Consider the following 19,208-nt stretch of genomic DNA (forward strand, 5'->3'; position numbering starts at 1 on the left):
TTCTGCTAAATCTTCTTAAGCTGCTCTTTCATTTGCTGCTGAAGTTGATCCTGCATTTGTTTTTGGAACTGTTCGAGCCTTTCCAATCTTTGGTCCATACCTCTTAACTTTGCTCGTGTACCATAAGGGTGTTTGGTTGATTGGTTGGTTTCCAGGTAAACTGAAGAATGATTTTAGTCGATTAGGCTCTTTTAGTGGACTTTAATGCATACAATGTCATGTAATGCGAATGCATGAAATGAATGCATAAAGAGACGTTGATTCTGATTCAATTCTATTTAGAAAACTTTACTAGAAGACAAATTTCTTTACATAAGGCAGATATATTTATACGGCTTTGCCCTCATACTCTAGGCAAAGACATCTTCTCCTTCTTTATCCGGATGCTAAGATAAACCTCGCGAATGGATATCACTACTAGTCCTTTTGCTTGACTCCGGTTGCAATCCATTGCCTGCCTATCCTCACAATGCTCATTAGCTTCTTTAAGGAAGTTGGAATGTTGAAAGCTCTTAGACAATCATCTTAAATCCTCGGGCCACGAAGTAAAGTTACGAACTCTTCCATCGCCCTTCTTGTGTTTCTCGGAATATATTCAAGCAGCCGTATTATTTTCCATTTTATCAAGAAATCTGTATTCCATGACAAGCTTTCTAAGTTAGTAATCGAATGTGAATCAACACCTCTTTTCTATAATGAAATGCCATGCAGTCAAAATGTCATGCAGTCAAAACAAAACACAACAAGTTAGTATCAGGTATAAACATTAAATCCAATACAATAAAGAAATAATAAAAACTCCTAATTAGGTATCTACTAAGGTTAAGAGTGATTCTACTTAGGGTGAGTTCCTAAGGTTCACTATATGAAGTTTGGCTTCTAGAGCAAAGGTACCCGAACCAGTAGATTCCTCAATCCTCACTCATTATAGGCTCGTACAGACCGAGTTCAGTTCAGGGGGATGCATTTTCCTATGGCTACACGGAGATGAAAATCTCACGAAGACATAGGTACATATGTATCCCGAAAGCGATCCACTATCTTGCACGGAGGTGAAAACCTCACGAAGGACTAGCTTCTCACTCCCACTTAAAAGGGTAAAACTTACCAACCAATACAATGCAAAATGCAGATAAAAATTAACCGACTCGGACTAATCATGCAAACATATCATAATGAAAACCAATGAATGCGAAGGGAAATCATTATTTTAAAACAAAATTTGATTTTTCGACCACAAGACAAAAATTAATCATTTATGTCTCGACTCTCCAACAAGTCCCTAGAGGAGTCGCCAAACTGTCGAAACCATTTTTTTGAAAACAAAAATTAGTTGTCGACTTAAAAAAACAAAAATTGGATTCACCACCGATCCTTAATTGAGGTGTGACCGGCTCAACTTAAAAATAATTTTGGTCTACGAAATTTGAGAAAATAGGTTCGGGAGTCAGTTACGCACAAGGAAGGGTTAGCACCCTCGTAACGCCCAAAATCGGTACCAAATTGATTATTTAATGTCTTGATGTCGAAAGCTTGAAAGGATTTTAAAAAAACCCAAATGATAAAATTTAAAAGAATATTCAATTATTTAAGTCAACGAAGAAATTGAAACTCAATACGTTAGAGTACAATTTCTCAAAATCCCTAAACTTTTGAATATTGCTTTTATTTTATATATATAAAAAAACCTTCATCTCAAGAAAGCAATATGTCGTGCCCAATACATTAGGACACAACAGGTTGAATTCCCGAAAATGATTTTTATACTTATGCATTTTGAATAAAGAATATTCTCGGTTATTTAGGATTAATAAAGAAAATCAGAACCCAATACGTTAGGTCTCAATTTCCTCGAAATTCCCGAATATCGAATATTGCATTATTTTTTAGAAATTCTTATTTCGAGATGACAAAACATCATGTCCAGTAAGTTAGGACCCGACATTTTTGGATTCTCGAGAATAAGCTTTTATTTTGAAATCTATGTGATTTTATTGAAAATTAAATACTTGGCTCTCTAAATTCATCGAAAAACAATCGAAATCCAGAGTTAGAACACAATTTTTCTCGAGAATCATGAATGCCAAATATTTTGGAAATTTATAAAATACGATGATTTTAATACTTTGACGAAACCAAAGTATATATTTTTAAAAGGTATGTTAAAAAGTTAATGTACAATATGAAAAAATACTTTAATTTAAATTATACATGTATATGTATTTACAAAATATGTATATATATATATAAGTATGATATATAAGTGAATTTTGTAAATATGTGAATGGATATGAAATATAAAAGATGCGTACATATTATAAAATGTTGATGCATATATATATGAATACAAAAGTCATGAAAATAAAACAATAATAAAATATATGCATGCATTTACAAATATATATATATATATAAGTATAATATATTAGTAAATTATGAAAATATGGATATATACGTATATATAAAAAATGTGGAAAATATATTTATAATAGTTTTGAATAGTGTAAGAATATATATATACATATTATAAAGAATGTATAAACATATATATAGATTATAAAATATGAAAATGTATAGATATTATAAAATATAAATGTATATACATATATAAATATATAAAACTATGAAAATAAAATAATAATATAATAATAATAAAAGATTTATATGTATATATATACATATTATAAAAATGTATAAACATATATATAGATTATATAATATGGAAAATGTATAAATATTATAAAATATAAATGTATATACATATATATATATATAAACTATGAAAATAAAATAATAATATGATAATAATAAAATATGTATATGTATTTAAAAACATTTAAAATATATACATATATATTATAAAATACATATGCGTAAGTATAATAATAATAATAATAATAATAATAATAATAAATAATAATAATAATAAAAGTGTAAAAATGATAGAAGGACTAATTTAAAACTTAAAACAGTAATTTGGGGCAAGTCCGCAATTAAATAAAAAAACAGAAATAGGACCAAAATGAATGCGCAGATAATAAAAAGGTACCAAAAAGAAAAATATTCCTGCCCTTCAAAACGCAGCATTTTGCGCAAGACTTAAATGAAATCAAAGCGAAATTTTTGGTCAAAATTAAAAAATAAAAAAAAACTTGATTACAAAGTGATAGAAAATCAGAAGGGCTAAAAGTGAAATTAGCCCCTCCATTAGGAAACGTGCGGATCTTGGGACCGGTCCTGGTCGATGCGCGAATCCTCCCTTTCCAAACGGCGCCGTTTTGCTTTAATATTAAAATCAAAATTCAAAAAATGTTTCTGTTTCATTTCCTTCTTTTTAAAAAAAAATAAACAGAGGGAAAAAAAAGAGGGGTTCTCTGCTAGGGTTTCGACCCTAGCACCCCCACACCGCCGCCGTCAAAGCTCCGCCGCCTAGTCCAATTCAGGTAAGTTTTCTCCTTTTCTTTTCGCTTATTTGTTTTAAGAAACAATGAAGAACATAAAAATAGTAAAAAGAAACAGGAAGAAAAATAAAAAAAATAAAAATAAAACAAAATAATCACCTTCCAAATTGTTTTTTGGTACCTTTTTTTTTATTTCAGTATTTTTTTTTTAAAAAAAATCATTCGTCCCCCTTTTTACAAGAATCGATTCGCTCCTTTATAGCCGAATCTCTACAGCCCCCCCCCCCCAAAAAAAACTAAATTTTTACAATTTTTCTATATTTCTTTTTGTTTGCTATCTATCCGGTCTTACTAGTGTCGTTCGTGGTTTATTGCAGGTGTGGGCGTTGGAGAATGTGGGTTGTGCGAGGGCAACGTGCTGCAACGTTCATGCAGCAGGGGCGACGCTCGTGGGAAGCTGGAGGCGCCAGTTTGCTGCTATGGTTTTTTTTATTCTGTTTCTGTTCAATATTTTGGGCTAGTGGGTTGGGCTTTGTAATGGGCTGTTGGTTTTTTAGCCAGGCACAAATTGGCCTATTACAATAATCATTTACTTTCTTTAACTTTCCACTATTTTACCTTCTTTTCCTTTCCCACGCTACTTTTAATCAAAATATGGTGTAAAAAAGATATTGTATATCTTAAAAATCTATTTACTTTCCTTTCACTAGCTTTCTCTCTAATTTGGGGAGATTAAAGTTTTGACATTTTGAGCCATTACCTTAAAATTTTGACATTTACAAATCTTATCAAAACTCGGGAGTCTTCTCGATTAATAAAAATTTCCAAAGGATTGATCTCTCGAACTACTTTACAATTATATCAATTTAATTTTAAATCAGTTTGTGTCTCCTTTCAACTTTGATTGTTTACTGTGATTTCAAAACTTCGGCTTTCCTTGATCAATTCAAATCATCGATCTTGAGACAGTTTCAACGGCATTTGGAGTAGCATCAAATGAACCACATTTACTAGTACCCTTTTCCCTTTCCCATTTCTACTCTACATTTTTCTCAATTCAGATAGAACAAAAATAACCTTCAAAGCCAAGAGAAAAATACCTTAAAAGAATCAAAATATGCTAATGGTTGGTGCATTCTTTTCTTTATTAATCAAAGGAAAAAAGAAATAGTTAAATTAACATCTGCTAACTAACCAAGAGAAAATACCTTCCAAAGACCATGATGATGCATTGTTTTCCTATTTCGATAGAAATTAAGTTCTAGGATGAAAGCCGATGGATTAGAATTCTTATTTGTAAACAATTTAGTACATAAAATAGAAGAGAAGAAAAGGGTTCAAATCCTCTTCCCCAAATAAAACTTGAAAGAGATGAGAAAGAAATAAAGCTCAATCCCTAATACACCCTGTTACAGCTTGGGCCCATAAATCATCCCTACCAAAAGTAGACAGTAGTAGAATAAAAAGGATCTGATGCAGCTATTATATCATAGATCAATCCCTAATACACCCTGTTACAGCTTGGGCCCATAAATCATCCCTACCAAAAGTAGACAGTAGTAGAATAAAAAGGATCTGATGCAGCTATTATATCATAGACCCCGAATGGTGTTCAATAAAATCGTGTCAGGTCAAAAAAATACAGTAACTAGACATTCCTATGTAAGGTTTGGTAACTCTTTTGAAACCCCTGAAGGGAAGAAACTTCAATCAATGGCAATGGTAAGAAAACCAACAGACACGTACATAAGAAAAACAGGGTAGAGTGCAAGTGCTTTCCTACTCAAGTTGACAGCTGAACTCATGAAAGGATAGGCAGCCCATGAACTCCAAGCCAATGTTACACAGACCACAATCATTTTGAGTATGACATTGTTCTCCATCATACAGATTAGGGCTCCTACGTCCAGAGGGAACAAACAATAACCTAGAAGACTCAAACTCTGGAAAAAAACGATATGCCCACCCTGAAACAATGTAAAGGAAAAGTCCTCAGCAGAAGGCATACCCAACTACCTATGCAAAGCTTTTTATACTAATTTTCTTTTTTTTAAAAAAGGTATCTAACTATTATTCGTAAAAAGGGAATTCCCAGACCAGATATAACATTTAACTAGATTTCAAAAACTTGCTCACAGTCAAAATTTTACTCTGTAAAGAAGAGAAGCAATTACCAGTAGTAGTACATTCAATGTCAAGATTACTGCACCAGCTGCGAGCAGTGCAAATGCAACAGCAAATACCTCAGACTGGAACATTTAAGAGGAGAAATTTAGTAATAACTCAATAAAAAAACCTTGATAATATTATTCTAAACAGAAAATAGGAGATACACACACACACACACATATATATATATCAGGAAATAAAGAATGGATGAAAAGTCCAGATACAAAAGCAAGAAACGCCTCTTCTACAGTGAAACTATGGCAAACATATATAACTTGCAAGAAAGTCTGTCAGATAAAAGAAAAGTACAAAAATGAAGCAAGATTGCAGGAAGAGAAATTACATTTATGACACAAGGAGAAGCAAGATCAAAAAGTAATCACAAAATACAGTGAGCTGATACCTCTTCAAAATGCAAAGCAGCACCATCATGCATCAAAATGTCTTGAAGGAATTTCGTGCAAATAGGCAACCCAGCAACTTAGGCTATCTCCAATCTGTCCTAAATTGACCTCAAGTTTTATCAGTGAATGTGGTTGGATCATCTCCATCTCTAAATGGATGAGAGGTCAAATACTCAAGCAACGTATGGTTAGGCTGCTGAAAGGTAAGCAAGTTAAAAAGGTGACAAAATGAATGAGAATTTCATTTATGCTTAAAACCTTCCAAAAGTCTAAACTCCAAAGGACAAAGAAACCTAATTATCTAACTATAAGTCATGACCGGTGAGTACATGATCCATAGACTATACATCCAAATCTTAATAAATTGCAACTTGAGTTCATGGCCAGGGTTGTCAACAGATAATCTTCAAAAAGCAGCTCATTGACAGGTGTCACAAGATGTTTTGCACTTACACAATGAGAACCCCAGCAAAACTATCAAATACATCAGAAATTACAAATTACAAACTAAGCCTTTCTCTCATGATGTGTAGTCTGCTACAGAGACCATATTGTGCCATTGTGCTGTGTTTAAAACTATCAAATGATGGAGACAAAAATGAAAAGGAAACATCTATGTGAATAAATCTGAAAATTAAAAAAGGTACAGACAGGACTTATTTACTTAAAGAAGAATCCTTCATTATCTAATTCTTACACGAATAACAATGTGTTACTTAAGTGCTACAAATGAAAACAAACACATAAATCCAAATCATCCATCAGAAAACAGATGCTTCAACCCATCCACCAAAGGGATAAATTTATTAGCACCAGAACCAAGAACTACAATCCCGATCTATGCAACAGGCTTTCTTTTAAAAAAACAAGACTATCTAATTACCACATATAACGGGCAATTTTAGTAGTGAACCTTAATATTTACAATTCAAATCAGCAATGCATAGCACATTTTAAATTAGACTGAATTAATGGTGTTGTGAAGTTTGTTACTTGAACCAATTAGTTTTCGCTTCCAATAGCAAAAAGCAAAAAGAGAATCTTGATAAAAAATAAAATGACATTTTGAAATAATTAGAAATCTTTAATATCGATGCAAATATTACTTTCCGGTAGAACAATTATTTTAGAATTCAGAGTTGCCTTTTAGGAAGAATTATTATTCTAACAACCCCAAATTTCGGTTCATTTAAGCCAAGGATCGACAACAACCTTATCAGATTTTGACAGCTAACAATCAAAATTTCATAAGAAATAAAATATATGCGTATCAAATCAATTCATTAAACACACAAGAATAAGAAAATGTAAATATGTATAATGTAAAAAGAGAAAATGGAAATGGAAATCCAGTGCGAAAACAAACCTTCTTAACGGAGGCGGACCAGGAGAGCGTGAGACCCAAGAAAACAATGAAGAAGAAAGGCCCCCACAGATCCCAATCTCTCAAGGCCATCCCGACGCCGACAGGAGAAGTAAAGGATTTTTTGTATTTTTAAACTCTTTTTTTATTCGGCTTTGTGTACATACATGGGCCGGTCACCCGAGCGAGCCCTTCAAACTGGATCGATTAAGCCCATTCAAATTTACGGTTACAGTGTATTACAAATGTTTAATTATGGCTCAAGGATAAAAAAATTCTCAAACTTTTTCAAAAAAATAAATTAAATTTTTGCTTTTTCTTTTTCACTTATTTGGGCCCTTAAACTTTCAAAATATATTAAATAGACCCTCAAATCTTTTCAAAATTATTTTTGCACTCACTTGGGTACTTGAACTTTCAAAATGCATCAAAAGACTCTCAAACTTAAAAAAAAATACAATTAATCCCTCCTTTTATTAAAAATTAGAAAATAAAATTATAAAAATTAAAATCTGTAAATATTTTTAAATTTTAATAAAAAATTAAAATATTAAAATTAGAATATATAAAAATTGTAAAAATTATAAAATTTTATAAATTAGTAATAAAATTATACAAAATTTAAATAAATATAAATTTTGTAAAAAAAATTCTAAAAATTATCATACCAAAAAAAATATTTTATAATTTTTCTATAACTTTTATTGATTTTTATTTTTTATTATTTTCCACCGCATGTCACGCTGTGTTGCGACATGTGATGACTTTAATTGAAAAAAACTAGGGGTCGTTAATTTTTTTATGATTTTTTATAAAATGTTACGTTTTTTTTTACAATTTTTATAAAAAATATAATTTTTAATAAATTTTTAAATTTTTAAATTTTATATTTTTATTATAATTTAATAATTTTTCTAAAAAATTTATTTTTTATTTTTTCTAATTTTTAATAAGAGCAGGGGCTTAATTGCTTTTTTGAAAATTTTTGAGGGACTTTTTGATGCATTTTGAAAGTTCAAGTACCCAATTGAGTGACAAAAAAGGGAAGGGTTTAATTGCTTTTTTTTGAATAAGTTTGAAGTCCTTTTTTATGCATTTTGAAAGTTCAAGTGTTCAATTGAGTCCAAAAAAAAGAGGGATTAATTGTTTTTTTAATTAAAGGCTTTTACACGTTAAGTCTTTAAGTATTTAAGTAGAATATAAAATGTTGAATTACCTAGGTAGAATATAAAATGATGATGGTTAAATTCTAAACAATTTCTTGATTTATATATTTATGTGATTTTAATCTATCTACCTTTTACAAATATTTTTTATCAAAATTGGACAATTTTTATTATTTTTTGGGTGATGACAAGATTTACCCCTATACTTTAGTAAAATTGTCAATGTGGTACATGCGCTTTTAATTTGTTCAATTTGATACTTGTACTTTTCTACCATCCATTATTGTGGTACTCTGGTCTAACGGTGTTAATTTCTAACATAAGAGGACATGTGGCATGTGGGCCATAGAGAACAAACTAAAGAGTCCAAACTTTAGGGACTTGCTAAAATTTTTCCTTTTTATTTTGAAGGTTAAAATCATTAAAAGAATAAATAAAATAAATATATTGTTAATTTCTGCACTTTAGGATCTTTCAAACTCTCTCATTTATCAAAACCTAGCAAATCTCTCCATCTTTTTTTGTTTTGACCATCCTTGGAGGTAGGCCGCCTATCGTCGACATTCTATCTCCATCCTTCCCTCTAATTGATTCTTTTTCCTTCCCTGGTTGAAGCCACTTGGCCTTGTTTTTGGGCAATTCTCGTTTTCCTAAGAGCAACTCCGTTGGTGTCATTTACGGCAGATCCAATGATGACATCAGCGAGTACAATCATTCATGGTATCATGATTTGTGCTAAGGTTTGTCAAACCCCTTTTGTAACATCCTTAAAGTCCCTTTGATTGAAAGAAGTGTAAACTTGAGAGTGTATGTGTTGAGATTTCTTAGAGTAAACAAAATGTGAATTATCAGTGTTAGTAGAAAAGAGTATTGGATATTGAAGGAAGTTAAAACAAGTAATATGTTGTGAGATAATGATTTGAAGTAATGACTAAATTGTAAAGAAGTGAAAAGTAATGAAGCCAAATTGTAAATACTTAAAAGTTAAGGATTCAAAGTGGAAAAGTTCAAGGACTAAAGTTGTAATTTTGCCAAAGGTGTGCATGATGAAATTGTAAATATTAAAAAGTGTCAAGAGCAAAATAGTCATTTTGCAAGATAGTTTTGAAATTTTTACTAAAATGCCCTTGAGTGTATGAATGAATCATGGTCATTGGATTTACTTGGAGATTAAGGAAAGGGATATGGACCCTTGGATTATAATTATGATATTGGTGACATTTTATTATTTTATTATTTTTTAAATAGAATTGTATTAAGATATTTTATTATTTTAATTAATATATATGGTATTTATAAAGGAATTATGAAAAAAAATTTGCATACTTTCATAAAGCTCCCAATGCCCATGAAAGGGAGAAGAAATAAAGTTTGCACTTTATGCAGTTTAGTTCTTTTCCATTAAATTCACCATTTTCACTCAAAATTCATGAAATCATCAAAGCTGTACTTTTGCTAGTCACCTTTCAATTTCAAATATAACAAAGGTATTAATTTAATCAACTTGTCATGACCTATTCCATTACTTACCTTATACTTACTAACCAATTCATTTATGAAGTCTACAGACTTGTTTACATTCATTGGGTGTGCCTCCCCTCATATGTATTACAATGGGAATTCGGACCTCTCCTATATTGGGTCCAATTATATGTGCTTCTTGGCCTTTTAACCCAGCACTTTATAATTTAATCCAATCCAGTACATGTTTTTCTATTTCTAAAAATAGACATTATAAATTAATTAATTTTCCAATTAAATAACTTTCTCAACCCGATTTCGATTCTGTTAAAATCATGACAACTTTACCATAGAAAATCTATGAAAAATCTATTTAATTTCTACATTCAACGGATTTACTATAATCATTTAATTTAATTTCCTTTTGTAACTTCAATTATTAAATCAAATAATAATTCAACAAACTTAGCTTAATTCTCAGATCATTTACATACTTAGTGAGAGATCACGTTCATTTTTTAATGCAACTCATATATCTAACTTTATCATTTCTATCCATTTCTGTTCATTTAATTCAACATGTAATTTATTTTTGATTTCAACGAGCTAGCGGAAGGACCGATTGGACATATGTATTTATGGCTCAAATGATTTATAATTAAGTTTCAGCTTTTCACCTATCAATTATAAATTCATTTAATCACGAAGTCATCCAACTATAGTATTGTGACTGAGCTCTCCCTAATGACATACCATTACAAAAGCTACTCGATCAATGTTTGTGACCTTGTCATAAGTGTGTTACCCTCATAAGATATTCTTAATCTCTTTGGGATAAATTCGTTCTCCCAATATTATCCTATTTTATATCATGGTAACCATTACATCTTCCATTATGAAAAGTCAACTACTATCAAATAGTAATTAAGTCATTCATCACAAAGACGAATGACTCGTGGCCATGTTTAATGTTCATCTATCATGTAATTCCATTGAGAGGATATCATTTACCCATGTCTTGGGTTATGAATTTTACTATTGTAAATTTGCTGCATACTGCAGAAGTTGTATACCCAACGTATCAGCTTTCGGTTCCTTATCAATTTGAACTCAAGCTTTTACTTACATCAAAGTATACGAGTGACGAATACATAGTCCATCATCCACTCAAGATTAATGTATGTCACACTATGAACATCACAAGTAATTAAATCCATACATAGTCTATCATCCACTCAAGATTAATGTATGCCACACTATGAACATCACAAGTAATTAAATCCATAAACCAATCTATTCGAAAAAAATACAAGTGAATAATAATTGGACCTGATATAGGAGAGGCCCAAAATCCTCTCATGACAAGTATGAGGGGCGAATCTCTCTTGTAATTCAACTAGGGGATTGTTTTCTATTAAATAAAATATTATTTGTATTCTAATAATTTAACTACGGTTTCACTACCTCTCTTTATAAATAGATGGCACTAGTAGTGCTAAATACAAGAGAAAATATACAGAAGTTTTCTATATTGTTATTCTGCCTGAAAATGGTTAGAATTTATTTCTAAGTATAAATTCTATTTTTTGGGAATAAAACTCTACTGGTTTTTATAATAGAGAGATTTACTTTCCAACTGAAAGTAAAAAAAAAAATTTCTGGTTTTGTATTTGATTCGAAATTGTTCAAGCCCACACTCAAGACAGTTTGTGGTACGAGAATAGCGCAAAAGGTCATTCGATTGAAAGTTAAGAACATTTGGGATCCATTTCGCTCAAGGCACATATACTATTTCGGGAAAAAGTTTATTGCTATAAATATCACAAACCAACTCGATTTTCAAAATTTTATTTTTTGCTGTGTAAGAAAACTATTTTTGAACTAGATATTTTCCAACAGTTACAACCATTGATCCAATTTAATAAATTGTATTATTAATCGTACAATCATTGATCCAATTGAATCGGTCCATGTAAACACAATATTGAGTATACATGTTGAAAATCCAATGTTATGTAGTGAAATATATCAAAACTTTGGACTACCAATATTTATTTTAAATATTTGAACAATTTAAGAGTATTGATAAACTTTATCAAAGATATTTTTAGGATTTCTTTAGTAAATTAGAATCAAAATAAAATAAAATATTTAAAGTAAAATAAAATCAAAACCAAATGTTTTTGAGATTTTGAAATATATAGATCTTTTGAAATTTTAGTTTGTATTTTAATAATTTCTCTTCACATATTAATCTTACTTAAGAATAAATAGACAAATATAATTTTTGATTAAGTATTTATTATATTTGGATTTTGCTATTAAGATCATATGATATAAGCTAATATTACATATCTTATGTTAATAGACATAATTACATTTTACAAATTCTATTATTTGATAGTTTAGGATAAAAATATTGTTAATATTATTTAAAAAATATATCTCATTTAAAATTGAGTCCATTCGAGTTAGCTATTTCAATCATTTTAGGTTCGTTGGATTGATTAAAGTTGTTGACTTTTCATGATAAAATTGAGTTAAATCAAGTTTAAATTTATCAAAAAAATTTAAATTCGAGTCTAAATTGAAAGTTTAATGTCATTGCTCATTAGTATATAAATATAAGTAATTAATAATTTATTTTTAATTAAAAAAGGATAATAAATTAAAATCATTTAATTTAGCGGGAATTTTCTTTTTGCAAATTGGCAGAACAATTTTTTCCTCTGTACAAATTCGCGGGGCAATTTTTGGCGGCGGGGGTCAACGGCGGGAAAGTATCAATCAGTGCAGTTTTCTTTGATTTTGCAACAAATAAACATTGATCCAATGCAATAATTAATAGAAAAATATATTTAATTTAGTAAGAAATTAAGATAGTGAAAAGGCATTAATTGTTCTTTCACATTTAAAAAAAAAATATTTTATCAAGTACAAGAAGCTTGAAAAGACCATTGTAAATATGAAAATTATTCTTCAGCTTTAACGACTTCAAAAAGGTTGTCAGTCAACCCACATTTCCCAAAAAACACTGATGTGATATGATTCAAAGTTATATGCTTTTTTTGAAATTTAATATCAACATGTCATGAAATAAGATCCCACTTTTGACATTACTTTTTATGCTTTAATAAACGTTCAGAATTATTTGGATAACGGAATTACACTTGCCACTTAACCTAAGTGAGAAAATTGATATAATTTAAAAACCAATTTTACATTTAAACCTATTATATATTACAATTTTATTTTAATTTTTTTCCATAAAACGAACCTTTTAATTTAAATTCAATTCTAAAATTTTTAAATAGTAAACCGATCCTTGTAGAAAAACATATAAAAGAAAATATTCGATACACTAGAAATCAGAAAATTACTAGTTAAGAAATTACTTGCGGCAGGAAAACAAACCTTGTATAACGTTTCTCTATAGTAGTATTACATTCAGTGATGGCTGAGATTCGCATCGTCTTGCCTTTATGCTCCCCGGAAGGCCAGAAAGTTGCAGCTTCTTCTATCTCTTTAGATTTTGCACTTGGCCTTTCTTTATTACTTTCCATAAAGCTACTTTGGCTTCCTCCAATGTCTCAACACCCTGCCCTTCTTCAAATGATAACCTCTGTACGTTGAACTGAAAAGAATGTAACATGGTTAAATATAAAACTGACATGAATCCTGAACCTCCTCCGAAACCCGAGCTTTGAAAATTGTCCATTGCCATTATATGAAATAAATCTATGTTATATGGGTAAGTTTTTTGACACAAGTATGGTCAGATTTTTTTAAGTTTTTCCAAGTATTCAGAGGATCAAGCCGTATCCCCATCCGCATACTCATGTGTCAAGACACAAATACTTCCAAGAAAAATGAAGAGCTGGAACAATGTAGAAATAAATACCTGTGCACCTTGACGGACCCTAATGTCAATTCCCTTGCTGTCAATTGATATAAGAGCCGCATCATCAACCTCAGCCTCTGCTGATAGCAACTCTTTGAGGGGCTTTGAAAAGGTTGCATTGAGTTCCTAGCAAATTAACCCAAATTAGCAAAAAGAAAAGCATAGTGGCCAAAACTTGCTTGGAGCAGTGTTAAGAACATTCTCCTATCACCACCCTTTCACCTCCCAAATATTGTAATGACAAAAAAAAAAAAAGGCATAGTGACAAACTGCATTGGAGCACATGCACGAAAAAAGCATTAGTAGATTTTGATACTCGGTTGGAGAAAGAAAACACCTCAAACAGAATCAAATACAGGAAAAAATACCTCTTTTGATGGCAGCCGCAATGCAAAAAAAAAAAAAAACATAAGCGGAAAGCTGAGATTTTGAGAATTTAAAAAGTTCACCTTTAGATTTTGTTCACCTCCATCAACAGCAATCTTATCAGGTTTAAGTGCTTCATATTCCTTAACATCAATCCATGCAACAGTTCCAAACCCTCCAATGAAATATATATCACTGAAATGAATTTTGATGAATAAAAATGTTCACTACACTGTGCATCAATGAAAAACTAAAAAAGAAAGAGGGGGAATCATTTATTAACTGGTTAGTTTTTTATCCACTGCTAATCAGACTTCTGAATCCGAAACCATTGCACTATTTTACATGGTTATATGTGCTATTCAGAAATCAAGAGTCCGGAATTAGTCATACAAAGCAACTGAACTAACAATAAAACAGAACCGAACAGGATTTTCTTTACATCATGTCAAACCAATTTCAGTTACCAATAAGGGAATAGTAAAAAATAGCACACAACTAAAGCTTGAACAAAACACTAATTGGTATCCGTAGAAACAAGAAAATTTAGATGGCTACAATGACAAGCAGGACCAAACCCATAAATGATGCCACAAGCGTTACTTTCTGTTATTATTGTTCCAGATCTTCCTAAAACGATTCAGAAACTCATCCATATAACAAACTGGACTAGGATTGGACGTGAATGAATACAATCACTCTCTTATCTATCAACTCTTAATCCTTGGTTTTATTCCCCTCTCCTTTCTGTTCATTAAGAACTCTTGAAGGCTGTTCTAACCTTCCAGTTTTCCTGAGATTCTATAACCAAGAGACCAATTCAGGGGATCCAGGCAGATCAAAATCAAATGATTACTTCATTATTTCTTCATTCAAAACAATGAAAGAAGATAATGAAGAAATAATGAAGTAAATATTTACTTTTGACACTTGTTCCTTACAGATCATTCATGAAGAAATAATTCAGTTTCTTGTTTTTCAGTTTCTTACTTGAGGGGAAATTCTCTCGTAACACCCGTAGTGTCAAAAGTCAATTTGGGTAGGAGTTAGGCATTGGCAAAAGACACTAGTACCAGCAAGACAAGCCATCCTTCTGTTAAAAAGTTGACTTGATCCAGATGATCTTGCGCAAAATCAAGAGTGTAGAGAAACTGAAATATCCTTGCATGCAATAACGTGCCAAAAAATGCACGAGCTATTCAATTTCGAGCTTGCGGACAAGCTCTTTTTCTAGGAGGGGAGTAATATTAGACATCAATTAATTATTAGATCAGTTTATAATTTTATTAGGAGAAGTATCAGGAGATTTTATTTATGAGTGTTTTATATCTTAATGAGATCTTTTAATTAAAAATAGTTTAGAGATATTAGGAATCTTTCTTTACTTAGAGTCGATGTTTTAATTTACTTAGCTTATATGTTTTTCATTCAAACAAGTAAACCTATGTAACCTCTATTTAAGAGGTTGACTGCTAGAAATAAAATTAGGTCAGAATTTATTTGAATATTAAGAGGTTTAAGACTCTCTCTCTCTTAACAAGTCTGAGGTCTGGAATTCCCTTCAACAAGTTCCACTTGTTCATTATAGATCATTCGTGCAGAAGAAACAGAAATAAGGGGATAAACCTTGTTTAAGTCAAACAATTTCCTACAAATTTTCCAGTGACTCGATTTGTAACTCGAGACTATAACATATACAAGGTGAAAATGAAAGAAGAAAACACTTGAAAGAAAGGAAACAAATAAAAAAAGTATTTAAATGACCAAGTGTCACCTTAACGGTTCTTTAACTAGCCTGGGCTTTAAAATCTTGCTTCACTATTTGGATAACCAGAAAGATTTTGCAAGTTTAGATGTACCGATAAGGGTTAAATATGACAATATTGATTTTGTACCAAGTAGCGAATCTTACTATCCTGAATGAATATGTAAACAGAATATTGGATAACCAGAGTCGCTCTAAACAGGAAATATTAGTCTGCAAAAGAAATACGGAAAAACCATAGACCAAAGCTGACCTTATATTCTGCATCCTGAAGTAGTAGAAATTTCCCCACTGTTGTGAAGGCCCTTGTTGATGTTTTGCAATGTACTGTTTATGAGCCCATTCCTAGCAAAATAACCAGGCCCTTGTTGAGGCATATTTTATGCACAAATTGTATAGATATGTGTAACATAGTGTAATATAAAACATGGCAGATATTTGATGGGGCCTAGAGATAAAGGATAACCTCCAAACACGAGATCAAAGAGAAGGGGAACAAGAAGTAGAAAACGCATCCAAATTATGCATTCCTAAAACAGTGAGGAAATGGAAGTTCCTCAAAACATACATCTTCCAAAAGAATCAACAAGGATACTCCGTGGCAACAGAACCCCGCTCTCTAAAGCCATTTGTGAAGCTACACAGCCATGACCCCATGAAGAAAAAGAAGAAACCTCGATCTTTTATAGTGAGTATCCCAACCCTATATTTTATTACCAAACTTCTCTAACCCCATCTCCTCCCACCACCAGTGAAAAGAAAGAAGAGGAATTTAGGTGACTACCTGTTCATGCTCGGGAAGTGGATAGACATCACCAAATATTGTTACCCTTGCATTTGATAAGCCACTCCATCCAGGTATCTGTAGACTGTCAATGGATTCCATAAAGGGAGAATAACTAAGGAAGATATTCCATCACGGCAAAAGGAACAAAAGAATTAACCTGCACAACAAGGGTACACCTAGGGTCTGCTAATAAATTCCGTGTGTGGATGGCCAATGGTGAAAATGAAAATATTGGATCTGCAAATTAAAAAGAAAAAAGGGGAGATATATTAAACAAATCTAACAACTTACACATAGTTACAAAGGCTCTTACACTTCAAACAAAATATTAAGAAAAGAAACCACAAAAACTGTTCACCGAAGTGTCAAATTTTTTTGCAGAATCAAAAAGTAACCAAATAACAGAACTTCAAAAGTCAACTACTTACGGCCCATTGAATCAGGGGCAAAATCTACCAGAGAGCCAAAAGGATACCCTTCTCGTCGGTGGTGCATACGAGACATTACAGTGCATAAATGAGCAAATCTGGCCTTGAATTACACAGGCCAACAAATTCAGAACAATTAAATTAAAATAAAATAAAACTGGAAAGGAAACACAGGGAAGGAAACAGATGAGTTTTCCCCTCTTTCGCTTTTCAAAATATGATAGTATTTAGAACTCAAATAATAGCCTTTACTTGTTCCATCAGATTACGGACAGCTAAGGCCGGCCGAGGTAATCCATGTGCTGAAGTTGCACTGTGCACTCCACCAGAAATTGGGGTTCTGAAAAGTCCAGCTCTGCTACCCCCACTTGCTCCACTTCCATGGAGTTCAACCTTTATTAACTTATCTACATCTTTTTCGCTGCTTTTACTCTGATTTGAATCACCCTTCAGAACATGAGAGAGGCCATTAATACTGAACCAAAGCAGCAACTTGATGTATCCAACGAGTATCTACGTCAACCAAGACAAGAAAAGGATTCCAAATAGCATGATAGAACTACATCGCTATGTTGCTCCAACTATTTTCCTTGAAGTACCCACCCATATTCGAAACCCTCCAGTGACATGGAAAAACTTCAACAAAATCAAACATATTGGACACTCACAACAGAGGTCGAGCTACAAAGATTTTAAAATATAGTAACATCGACACCCTTGTAAAAGTTTAAAACCATTACTTAATTCCATGAAAAAAAAAATCAAACTGGGTACAGTTTCATTTGAATTTTTACTTTATAGTTACATTTGATTTTTACTTTTGGCTATTTTGCATTTGCTTTCTTTCTCAAGAGTTGCTAAAACAAAAAATACCAAATGGTCATAAGAACGTAATTCATTTTCCACTGAGAGTGATCAAACGGTTCAAATCTAAAACAATTCAATTTAATATCAAATCCTAAAACCAAATGTTATCCACAAAAGATGAAATTTTAACTTCTAATCATTCAAAGCTAGTGCATTTGCTTTTGTAAACAAATCATAAAGTTAATGAGGCTTCTCATCTCGATGTTCCAAAAAAGTAGAGAAAACAAAGCAAACAATACATAAACAACAGAGAAATCAAAGGGAAAAAAAGCGAGAAAATGAATTATTTAATAGTATTCAGTACAATACCTGATAAACAGATTGACTGTCTTCAGAAACTAAGCGAAACCCATTATTAAGGGTAAGAGGCTGCAGCTGGTCTTCACCTTCATCGGGAACCTCTCGAGGTAGAGCTTGGAGATAAAACCTACGAAACTGAGAGGTTTCAGAGTTGAATTTGAGAGATCCAATTCGTTGATTTGGCGCTTTGATCAGACAAAAAGAAGAAGATGGTAAGTGGCTGTTGATAATTGGGTAGGTCTCGCGTAGATTAGAGATGGAGATGGAGAGGGAACTCGAAAGAGATTCCATTGGAAAAACATAAAGAAAATTAGGATCGAAAACGAATAGGGGTGGTTTCAGTGTTTGCTACTTCGTTTATAAAATCTATACACCAACTTTAGTAAAATTTACAATATTATAAATGGTATGATTTTATTCGGGCTAAATTAATGATACATACACCTGTGAATGGTCTGGCCGAGTGGGAGCCATTGAGTAAAAATATAGCCTTCCTAAAATGTTTAGGTAAAAAAACGAGGTTGATTTATAAAATGAATTAGGACTCGGGTAAATTTTCTTTGGTCCAAATCTGGCAGCTCGAATATGTAAAAATAGATATTCTGTTTTTTTTTTACTTTCTTTTTTGTCAATTTTTTTGTTTTCTTGTTATTTTTTTCACTATTTTGCCACTATTTTATAATTACGTTGCTACCATTTTATTGCTCGTGTTTGGATATTGTATTATTTTATTGTTGATTTTGTTACTATTTTAGAGATATTTCACATTTGCTTGTTAAATTGAATTTATCTTAGTGTTACATATTTTTTTAATTTATTTTCAATTTGTT

General features: G+C 31.4%; 2 protein-coding genes across 2 annotated transcripts; both read right to left on the reverse strand.

Moving 5' to 3' along the window:
- Positions 1-4,606: 4,606 nt before the first annotated feature.
- Positions 4,607-7,448, reverse strand: LOC105793941 (protein YIP4a). Its single transcript, XM_012622858.2, has 3 exons — positions 7,341-7,448; positions 5,576-5,650; positions 4,607-5,368 (listed from the first exon to the last, which is right to left on the reverse strand). The coding sequence occupies exons 1-3, from the start codon at positions 7,428-7,430 to the stop codon at positions 5,108-5,110; spliced, it is 426 nt and encodes a 141-aa protein (XP_012478312.1). The 5' UTR covers positions 7,431-7,448; the 3' UTR covers positions 4,607-5,107.
- A 5,819-nt stretch (positions 7,449-13,267) lies between these two features.
- On the reverse strand, positions 13,268-18,759 carry LOC105793943 (uncharacterized). Its single transcript, XM_012622861.2, has 9 exons — positions 18,388-18,759; positions 17,464-17,658; positions 17,212-17,314; positions 16,941-17,020; positions 16,781-16,858; positions 16,250-16,341; positions 14,315-14,426; positions 13,866-13,991; positions 13,268-13,598 (listed from the first exon to the last, which is right to left on the reverse strand). The coding sequence occupies exons 1-9, from the start codon at positions 18,667-18,669 to the stop codon at positions 13,482-13,484; spliced, it is 1,185 nt and encodes a 394-aa protein (XP_012478315.1). The 5' UTR covers positions 18,670-18,759; the 3' UTR covers positions 13,268-13,481.
- Between the last annotated feature and the right edge of the window lie 449 nt (positions 18,760-19,208).

Source organism: Gossypium raimondii, chromosome 3 (assembly GCF_025698545.1).
Source record: "Gossypium raimondii isolate GPD5lz chromosome 3, ASM2569854v1, whole genome shotgun sequence".
NCBI classification, from domain to species: domain Eukaryota; kingdom Viridiplantae; phylum Streptophyta; class Magnoliopsida; order Malvales; family Malvaceae; genus Gossypium; species Gossypium raimondii.

What these genes read in the sequence shown, in the direction of transcription:
- LOC105793943 (XM_012622861.2), bottom strand. Translation starts at nt 18,669, where the DNA reads ATGGAATCTCTTTCGAGTTCCCTCTCCATCTCCATCTCTAATCTACGC. An exon ending in TCCGTAATCTGATGGAACAA is followed by an intron (nt 17,315 to 17,463) that starts GTAAAGGCTATT and finishes GTGTAATTCAAG; the next exon opens with GCCAGATTTGCTCATTTATG. An exon ending in GAGGTGAACAAAATCTAAAG is followed by an intron (nt 13,992 to 14,314) that starts GTGAACTTTTTA and finishes TTAATTTGCTAG; the next exon opens with GAACTCAATGCAACCTTTTC.
- LOC105793941 (XM_012622858.2), bottom strand. Translation starts at nt 7,430, where the DNA reads ATGGCCTTGAGAGATTGGGATCTGTGGGGGCCTTTCTTCTTCATTGTT. An exon ending in GGTCCGCCTCCGTTAAGAAG is followed by an intron (nt 5,651 to 7,340) that starts GTTTGTTTTCGC and finishes TAAATGTTCCAG; the next exon opens with TCTGAGGTATTTGCTGTTGC. An exon ending in CATTGAATGTACTACTACTG is followed by an intron (nt 5,369 to 5,575) that starts GTAATTGCTTCT and finishes ACATTGTTTCAG; the next exon opens with GGTGGGCATATCGTTTTTTT.